This window comes from Haliaeetus albicilla, chromosome 15 (genome assembly GCF_947461875.1).
Source record: "Haliaeetus albicilla chromosome 15, bHalAlb1.1, whole genome shotgun sequence".
In the NCBI taxonomy this organism is placed as follows: Eukaryota; Metazoa; Chordata; class Aves; order Accipitriformes; family Accipitridae; genus Haliaeetus; species Haliaeetus albicilla.
This window is the reverse complement of record NC_091497.1, coordinates 33,823,938-33,834,145: the sequence shown is the minus strand read 5'-3', so window position 1 is coordinate 33,834,145 and position 10,208 is coordinate 33,823,938. Positions and strand designations below refer to the sequence as shown.

General features: G+C 45.6%; 1 protein-coding gene across 1 annotated transcript; it reads right to left on the bottom strand.

The window, feature by feature from the left end:
* Nucleotides 1-578: 578 nt before the first annotated feature.
* Nucleotides 579-3,447, bottom strand: ARL11 (ARF like GTPase 11). Its single transcript, XM_069802733.1, has one exon. The coding sequence runs from the start codon at nucleotides 2,770-2,772 to the stop codon at nucleotides 2,119-2,121; it is 654 nt and encodes a 217-aa protein (XP_069658834.1). The 5' UTR covers nucleotides 2,773-3,447; the 3' UTR covers nucleotides 579-2,118.
* Nucleotides 3,448-10,208: the final 6,761 nt, after the last annotated feature.

The following is a 10,208-nucleotide window of genomic DNA, read 5'->3' as shown; positions in this document are numbered from 1 at the left end:
TCGCTATTTTAATTTTTAATTGCTGGTATCTACAAAAGGCTGGTGGTTACCTCTATTTGCTGCCAGAGGAGCCTATTTTTTCTCTTTGAAGGGCTTAAAAAACACCCACGGGGGAATGGGATAGCTTCAGTGCCTTTTTTAACCACCAGACGACAATCCTGTAGAGTCAAATGCACGCATCAAGAGCCAATTAAGAGTAAAACATCATCAGGACAACCCTTCAGTCTGTGCAATAAGGAGAATTTTTTTGGCATGGCAATGCAACACAGAACCTTTTGCATTGTGCCTCTAGGACTGGTGTTCAAAATGGCCAGACGGGCCCCCTAGAAGACGTGGATTTTTCATGTACTGGTGACTGGGTTGCATAGATGACCTGAGTTCGTTCATCGCTGTCTAGGTACTAGCACATGTGCTGCTGTCTCACAAAAACTCTTGGTCCACCTCTGACAGTCAAATACCCAACACATGCATTGGAGACTTGTGTGTTAGAAGCAAACGATGAGCACCTACAACCAGCCAAAGGCAGATCAACCTGCTTACGGTAACTGCAAAGATTTAAAGATGTGATTTTGCCCTCCTTACCATGCATGCAGCTTTGCCATATAATTTGTTATACATTTCAGTGCTGTTTAAGTATACTCATAACCATGATCACTTAGGCCAGATCAACGCTGGACTACTATTGTATAGCATATAATAGTTCTTCTATATTAACGCAGATAAAAAAATGTGACTTTTTCCACCAGGAAGGCTTTCTTTTATTGAGACCTTCCTATAAATGTCATATTCTGTTTCTTCACGACTGTTTAAGCCTTGTTTTCCAGCTGCTGCCTTCTATGAAATGAGGCTAATAACAGCACCAGTAACAGCTGGATGATTAATTCCGTAACAACTGTAAAATGCTCTGGTATGAACACAAGGGGATTTCGCCATGTATTTCTCCTTGGTGTTTCTAGGTTGAATAAGTTCTTCCTTGAAAGCAGCTGACTTCTGCTGCCTGAAAATTTTGTGTCCTTTCTCTCGCCTTCCCCCACCACTTCCATTCATTTCATAATAAAGTAGGGACCCCTATGAAATTTCTTAATTTTAACCCCAAATAACAGAATTTTGGATACAGGGAGCCCGCAGGTACACATTTTATAGGTCTTTCCAATGGTAGGTTCAGCAGGATCGGAAAAAGACCATCACTGCAACAAAGGACCTGGCCCCGTTGCGAGCTGCCAGGGGCATTTCGACTGCCCTGGGTGCAGCTGAGTGTGGAGAGCCCTTTGGTTACAAACCTGCCTGTGCCCATAGAGTGGTCTCATCCAGTTTCAAAAAGTCTGAGAGACAGGGCTTCATCCTGCCTGTTCAGGCCACCACGAGGATATTTAGAGGTTGACTGGCCATGCAGATGTGTTTCCAAGCATCTAGAAGCCAGATTTTATTTCTCTGTATTTAAATATAACCCAAGGAAAATGAGGTGCCAGTTTCATGAAAGCAGTATTTGATAAAAATAATGAATGGAAAAGAAAGACCCAAAACAAGAAATGCAGAAATTAATATACACACATCCTTGAACCACATTACACCATTGAATCCTGACTTGCTTCCATGGCTTGAAGATTATACCCGTAGCAGCCACACTAAAACCAATTAGCTGTTGCCCATTCAAAGTCCTGTGCTTACGCTGCTTCTGTTCAGCCATTCCTTTTAGTGGCTGCCTGCTTTTCCACCTGATGAATGTGTGATTTGAACTGAGAGAGAAGCAGCACGGGGCGCATTCAAACACACCCCCGCCACAGGGATCACCCCATCAGGACAGCTGCACCTGGGCTGGGAGCTGCAGAAAGAAGAAAACCTCTTCTGTCCCTTGTGCACATCTCTGTTATAATTTATGTTGCTCTGGCAAAAAGCATCCCCGCTGAGGCACCGGACACGCACGCAATGGATGAGCAGAACCTGGCGACAGCGGGACAAGCCACAGCCGGTGATGAGAGTCCAAGAGACGGGGCCAAAAGCGCTCCACAATGGGAGTTTTGCTCGGAGGTCTTCCTGGTGGGTTTCAGCTGGGTGTTCCATGGCACGTGCCGGCCACAGGTCTGCTCATTTCAGGGGATACCCGGAGGCTGGGATCCTCTACAGCAAACCTGCCGGCAGCGACGAGCGGGAAGCGTCCACCCGAGGTTCAGCTTTGCTCCGGAGCTCGCCTCCTCCCCGCTGGCCCTGCGAGGGGCTGCTCTTGGGATGGGGAGCTCCGCTCCAGACCCGCAGCAGCTCTCCCAGGACGGCCAGGGCTTCCTGCAGTCCCTGGCCGGTGTGGGCACTGCAACCCCGGAGCACCCAAGGGTGCCTCGCCAGCCGCCCCCGCCGCAGCTTCTCCCCCAGCTCGGCGGGAGCCAACGCTCCCGGCATCTCCTGCTTGTTGGCCAGGAGGAGGACGGGGATGCCGGCCATGCTGGGGTGGCTCAGGACTTCCTCCAGTGCTGCCATCGCTTCGGGCAGCCGAGCCGTGTCCGTGCTGTCGAGCACGAAGATGAGGATGTTGGTGTCCTCCAGGTAGTCAGGCCAGCTCGCCCGCAGGCTGCCTTGTCCGCCGACGTCCCAGAGGGTGAAGGATACGCGACAGGGTGTTTGGAGAGACTCCACATTGAAGCCCACCGTCGGGCAGGTCTCCACAGCCCGGCCGCTCTTCAGTTTGTACAGAAGGGTGGATTTGCCGGCGAAGTCGAGCCCCAGCATGACAACTCGAGCATCTCTTTTGGGCTGGCCTTTGGAGATCAGCTTCCCCATCAAGATGCTGCCGCAACCGTGGCAAAAAAACCTGCAGCCGAAAAAAGAAAGCAAGCGTATTTCTTCGATAATATCAGCTAAGAACAGAGTTATCAGTCCTACCTCTCCGAGAGAGCACCTGAGGTTTGCTGAAGAAAGACAGAGGCAGCTTGCTTTTGCTTCTCTTTGTAGCTAAAATGAGGTGAGAGCTATTATTTATGAAGCGTGGAGCAGAGCCAGGGAGTGCCGTTCCAAACAACAATTTCTATACCCCAGCTCCGCTGCTGCTCGCTTCCATTTTCATTCGCGACCTGAAGTGATCGGTGCAAAAGAGAGCCAACATTTTGCAGGAAGAGGTGGGGAGATAGTGGAGAGTTTCCTCCTCACCACCTACAGAAATAAATGAGCTTTTGTTCATTGGCTTCTCTAGGGGAAATCCACCCCCGGCAGGACAGAACAAGGAGGAACCCGGGTTTCAGACCAGGGTTACTCTGGGAATTTGCTGAATCACAGTACAAGGGTGTGGATTTAAACATGAGCAACAAGATAACTGCCAATTTTTCTGCCAGTCTTATGTCAAAAAGTACAAACCAAGTCTCCGCAGCATCAGCTTTCACTACCTGTTGCGCAGATGGTAATGACAGCAATTTAAAAAAATGCACACAAGCCTGTTTTTTTTTTAATGTCTCATTGAAATACAGCTAGTCAAAATGCCTCCCCTGGGGTGAAAATCTATAAAATTCTTTACATCAAGGTATTTACTACATTTTAGCTTTCGTAAGCAAGGCAAAGTCAGTCCTCTGTGGCTGAGGGTGTAAAAACATCCCTTAGAAGAAAGGAACAATGTTTAACAAGACAGCACCACTTGAACTTTACATGCCAGAGGCAAAAATGTGCTGCTGAAACAGCTCCCAGAGTCACTTGTGCAAGAGTGGCTGATGGTAGCCAGGCAGAGTCCCAGCAAAGCTGGTATTTACCTTCTTTATTGGTTGGGTTTTGCTCCTAAAAGGTTGCTCAGAGGCATGCTGAACTGCAAGCAGCTGTAAATCTCACAACGCGGTGTTGACACGGAGCTGCTCTCCAGCCACCTTTGCTTGAGGATGAAGAAGGAAATGTGATTCATCTGTGCTTCCCTGGGACGGCGGGGGACTTCCACGTGTCCGTGGGAGATGCAGTTTCGCCAGCGATGATCTCCACATGATGCCTTCGTGTCGCAAGCCACCATTGCTGGGGATAAAGTTTGGACCTGGTCGGTGACCGGGTCACTGGTGGCCAACCAGAGGCATATTTCTTACCCTGGGGGACAAGATGTGCCACTTTTCCATCTTTTAAGGAAAGGAAGATGAATGAGAAACAAAACAAAAGAAGGAGTCCAGCCCAGACAGGCTGCATGGGATTGCAAGGCGTCCTACAGACCGTGTTTTGCAAGATATTTCTGTGGTACGTGTCTCTCCCATAGTTAACCCACAGAGCTGGTGGGCACCAAGAGCATCCACAAGCTTTGTGCAGCTTGTGGATATGTAAGATGTGTTGCTATGGTCAGGCTTTATGTTAATGCAAAAGCTAAAGCTTATTTACAGCAGTTGTTGCAGAGTTAATCTAACAGTATAAATGCACCGCCACGCATGTGATAAATCATGCAGTATATGTTCACATGTGATCTTTTCTGAAACCAGTCTATAAGTGGAAAAGGCGCAGGAAGGTCTCCAGATGAGAATGAAAAAAGAGAACTATGATGTGCCGCAAACCCTGATCCTTCAGGGAACTGTTTGCACACTCTGCAGCGCATGCTGCTGCCTGAGGGTTATCCATTTGTCTGAGTTCTTTGTCTTTAAAAATAAGTTAAATAGTTTTCTGGCTCCTTAATCTGCTTGTTCTCCATTTGGGGAAAACCTTCCTCCCCATATTGCATGATACTGTAAGATCAATGTAGCTGGTATTTTTTGATGTGCCAGTGGGTCGAGTGATTTGTCTCTTGATCTTTTCATGTTTCTCCTGTATTGCTACTGCTCGTCTTCTCTGAGGCTTGGAAGGAAGCTGTAGTACACATCTGTCTTACCTGACCAGACATTCATAGTACTGAAATTTCTTTTAAGTAAACTAAAATATAGATACAGGAAGCAAGCGTGGAGATTCTACCATCCGATGAATAATTGAGTATTTGAAATATGATCTGATGGAGTCCTTATTGCATGCCTCTCTAACATGCTACAGAAGTAGGCTGCTTCTGTAAAAAAAAAAAAAAAAAAAAAAGAAAAGAAAAGAAAAAGAAGAAATAAAGCCAGAATAAAGAATGCAGCTAGGGTACAGTTTTACTGAAGATTGTTTTTGGGTTTTCTGTGGCACAGAAGAGAGTAATTCGTGGGCAAATAGAGGCAGCTCTCTCTATTTTATTTTTTTTTACATTCTTATACCCTATGTATTGAACTGCAGCCTGTTTTCTTTCTTCCTGCCAGTTATTCCAAATATGGGGTGCAAACTGTGCCTACAGAGTCTGTTCCACCCACAGCTATGTTATAAAAGCATAGTATGTCCAATAAATAATACATGGGAGCAACTGCAAGTCTGTTTAAGAAAGAATGAAGGAATAGAAAGTAAAAGCAGCCGAGATGAGCTCTGAGTGAGTCTATGGCCAGAGCAGAAAGGCCATCTGCTAAATAATTCAGAAATTGTGTTTAGAGATGAGGAGAACCCCTACCCCAGCTATGTCTTCCATGGGCGGAACAAATATTCTTGCCTCGTGTTTCATGTCTCTGAATTCACAGGAGCAAAGGCAGTGGTTGCTAATTCCATGTACAATTTCAGAGAATTTCAGTCAAAGTATTTGTTTGCTGTTTGTTAGGCATGCATTCCCCTGTTCCCTAGCTATTTGTCACAAAGAGCAATAATCAGGACTAGTACTGTAGGAGCGAATCCTCCCTCCTCCCCATGCCCTAAATATTCCAGTAACTGGAATTTTGTCCCAAACACTACATTCACTGTCAAAGCACTTTGCCCTCACTCCATGGGACGCAGACAGGAGGAAGAAAGAGCCTTTAAACTGAAAGAGGGTAGGTTTAGATTGGACATAAGGAGGAATTTTTTTACAATAAGGGTGGTGAGACCCTGGCACAGGTTTCCCAGAGACGTCGTGAATGCTCCATCATTGGAAGCGTTCAAAGTCAGCTTGGATGGGGCTTTGAGCAACCTGATCTGGTGAGAGATGTCCTGGCCCATGGCAGGGGGTTGGACTAGATGGTCTTTGAAGGTCCCTTCTAACCCAAACCATTCTATGATTCTATGATTCTGGGACCTGCAGTAGGACGTGAAACACAGGCTTTGGACAACAAGCCGATAGTTGATGGTTCCCTAGGGAGACCACATCATCATGGTTGGACCATGACGCTCGCAGCATGGCTGTCAAGATTGTCTTCACGGCTGTGATGCCATACACCAAAACAGGGCGAGCTCTGAAGCAGGTAGGTCTAATTCTAACCAATTCACTGGAAATCAGTGTTTAATCATTGTTCTGGTTTCGGCTGGGATAGAGTTAATTGGCTCCCTAGTAGTTGGTATAGTGCTGTGTTTTGGGTTCAGTATGAGAAGAATGTTGATAACACACTGATGTTTTCAGTTGTTGCTAAGTAGTGTTTAGCCTAAGTCAAGGATTTTTCAGCTTCTCATGCCCAGCCAGCAAGAAGGCTGGAGGGGCACAAGGAGTTGGGAGGGGACACAGCCAGGGCAGTGACCCAAACTGGCCAAAGGGCATACCATGTGATGTCATGTCCAGTATATAAGCTGGGGGGAGTTGGGCTGGGGGTTAAGATGCCTTAATCTCAATTCTTCCATTAATGTTCCCAGCTGAAAAGGAAAAAAAAAAAAGAGCAAAAAATGGGTATGCATACAAAAATATCAATGTTCTGTGTGCCAAAAAAAAGGCTCTTACTCCATCCTCTCACATATCCTAGTATTTGCTCCTCCATCTGTTGAATGCAAAAGCTATGAAACAAGGACTGGGGTTTTTTTGCTATTCCTTCAGTTGCTATCAAGAGGAAGCCCTATAGAGGCCATCTAATGATGCTTAACCATACTGCCCATTTGCACTAAATATAAAATAGGTAATATCTTCTTTAATTCTATGGGAAGTAAAATTACAGCTTGGAGGTACCCACAAAAACTCAGCTCTCCAGATTAGTCCAGAGGAAATTCTGCTTTGCAATATACAATTCCAGGTCCCCTTAAGGGGCTTCCCTCATTCCAGTTCCACAGGAGGAAATTAATTAAAGTGATTAAAATGACACTGTAAGCACGGACCTGACGTGCTTCGTACAACTTGCAGAGGAACAGTGGAGTCTCACTCTCGACACTCCTCAGGTTCAGGGGTTATGGATGCAAGGTTTTGTTCGGTCGTTTGTTTTTAGTTTTTGTCTTAGCTGACATGTTTAGGACATTTTAAAACAATAAAGGAAATGTATTGAAAAGCTACTGGAAATTATCAACAAGAATGAAAGCTACAAACTGATCTTCACTACCTTTCTGTCTGGTAAAACGGATGAAAGCAAAGAAAACCTGTGAAAATTGAGACATTGCATTTTACCTGGCTGGCCACAGAGTGTCACTGTTATCCCAGACATTTCTGAAGGCAGAGACCCGGGCGGAGCGAGCTCCTGCTCTGATCAGGAGAGGACTTGGAGCCCTCAGGCCCTTGGCACCCTTTTGCAGCAGGATCACTTTGAAACGGGTTTTGCTGAACAACAGCTGTACGTATATTTTGTGTACCTGTTCTTTCACAGCCATAGAAAGCTGATGGTGAGGACTGCGGAACAGAGTTGGAATAAAATGCCAGCTCCGTGCAGGTGACATTTAGCTCCAGATTGTTTTCATATTAGATTTAGCTGGCATCCTATCCCAGGACTCTGCAGTTTGAATGAAAACAGTTAACTGACTGATGGGAAAAATAATGCTGAATGAGAGGAGAGAAACATTTCAAAGAATTTTTCTGTTGCAGTTTAACCCCAGCTGGTAACTAAGCACCATGCAGACGCTCACTCACTTCCCCCCACCCAGTGGGATGGGGGAGAGAATTGGCAGGAAAAAAAAGTAAAACTCGTGGGTTGAGATAAGAACAGTTTAATAGAACAGAAGGGAAGACAATAATAATGATAATAATAACAATAATAAAATGGCAATAATAATAATAAAAGAATTGGAATATACAAAACAAGTGATGCACAATGCAATTGATCACCACTTGCTGACCGATGCCCAGTGAGTTCCCGAGCAGCAATTCCCCCCAGCCAACTCCCCCCAGTTTATATACTGGACATGACATCACACGGTATGCAATACCTCTTTGGCCAGTTTGGGTCACTGCCCTGGCTGTGTCCCCTCCCAACTCCTTGTGCCCCTCCAGCCTTCTTGCTGGCTGGGCATGAGAAGCTGAAAAATACTTGACTTAGGCTGAACACCACTTAGCAACAACTGACAACATCAACATTATCAACATTCTTCTCATACTGAACCCAAAACACAGCACTATACCAGCTACTAGGAAGACAATTAACTCTATCCCAGCCAAAACCAGGACAAATATCCTTTAACAGGCCACTGACAGTTGCCATCTTCACTGTTTGTGGTCACTTACAGAGCTGCAGATACAGAACAGGCTTTTTAATCTACAACTGACAAGATTATAAATTCTCCTGAACCTGGATTTATCTATGACTATGCACACCTTTGCGACCTCCAGTTTCAACAATGCATACTTAGGAATGAAACTGGTTTGGGGCATAATACCGCACCATGCTATTGTCCATTTTGCATCTCAAATGTTCCCAGTCTGGTCACTTGAGAAAAGTACTTGACAGTCACCTGATACTGTTAGCAAAAGAGGTGTAAGGTGGGACTATCAGTGTGAGAGCGAGAGGGATCAGCATCTGAGCTAACCCACCAAGGTCAGCAACGAGTTACGCACATTATCTGCATACTGTCTCAGGCAGTAATTCCTTACATTCTACAAAACCCGTCTCCAAATATCATTGCTTTGCCTGGCTGACCTATTCAATGCTTTCATAACATTTCCAGTCTGTCACAAGTTTTCCCAGACAGATATAAGGTTTCATATCCCTTTTCCTTCTAGAAAAAAGTGATGGGGGAAGGTCGCTTTTGTTATTGCTGGCTTTTACAAAAAGCTAAACTGAAAGAAAAAGAACTGAAACTAGTTATCTGTGAGATTATAAAATTACTTCTGCTCCATACGGAGCACTTTTTTAGTTGTTTCACCTGACTGTAAAGCTCAGACACAGTATAAACTGCCTGCAACTACTGTTTAAGGACTTAGCGCACACAGTAAAAACTAAGTAGTGATAACTAGTAACAAGAAACTTGAACCTGTGTGAATAAAAAACCTGGCTGGTGGCTTGTGTGACGGTACTTGTTAAAACAACGGGGTTTCTGTATATTGTAACTAAGCAAGTCTGTTCTAAGGTACTAAATAGGATCAAAGTTCTGTTTACACAGTTCCACCTTCGCACCATTTCCTAGCAATGTCAGGAAAGGCAGTTGTTCTTGACAGATGACTCCTTTGCAGAGCCACGAACACGAGCTGAAAATAAGTGTTGCGCGTGTTCCCTTTCTGGCTGTTTTAGGGCTTCCCATGGAGGCCCTGATGACACTTTTCCACATATCTTCTTATTTATGCCTTTTCTTTTTGTTGCTCCAGAATCTGCACAACCTATTCAGCAGTGCCTTCCTGATGCCAGCTAAAGTCATTCAAGAGCACAGTAAGCCGGAACTTGGCAGGGAAAATCTCTTTTTACCCTGGACCTACTGCTGCGCCTTCCTTGCCTCATAATCCGGGGCAGAATTTCTTCAGCATCACTGATTCCCTCTCACAGCAACCCATCCACACTTGATTCCTGGGTACTGAAGCTGATTTTTCTCTTCTTTTCCCTTTTTAAAATTACAATTTCTTCTCTGAAATTGACCACCCCCAAAGACAGATTGATACTTCCAGTGTGCTCTACCCTACTGCTTTATGTTTCAGACCAGTCAGCTCCCCTCTCACTGCAAAGCCCGGCTGCCTTCTGACCCTGTGTGCAGTCAGGAAAATAAGCAAATTTTAAGAAAAGCGGAAGCCGTTTCCCGGTTAACAACTTTGTGTAACAAAAGAGCTCTCTTGGGAGGGCTGGTGTCCAATCTTCCCTTTCCTGGATCCTCCCCCACAGCGCTGTCTCCTGCTCTATCTGCAGGTATAGCCACAGCCAAAACTGTAGCGACAAGACTGTGTCAATGCTCCCTTCTAACATCCACAAGTTACTTATATACCGCCTAAAACCCCTTGAATGGAGAGAAGTCTTTATGCGAGGGTGTCAGGAGACCGTTAACGCCATCTCTCGGATCCAGCCGGTGTCGGGCGTTACAGGCTCTATCCTGAAGTACACCGGGCACGGTTCCTGCCCGGTTCTGACCAGGGCGGG

Coding starts and splice junctions, on each gene's coding strand:
- ARL11 (XM_069802733.1), bottom strand. CDS start 2,772: ATGGGGAAGCTGATCTCCAAAGGCCAGCCCAAAAGAGATGCTCGAGTT.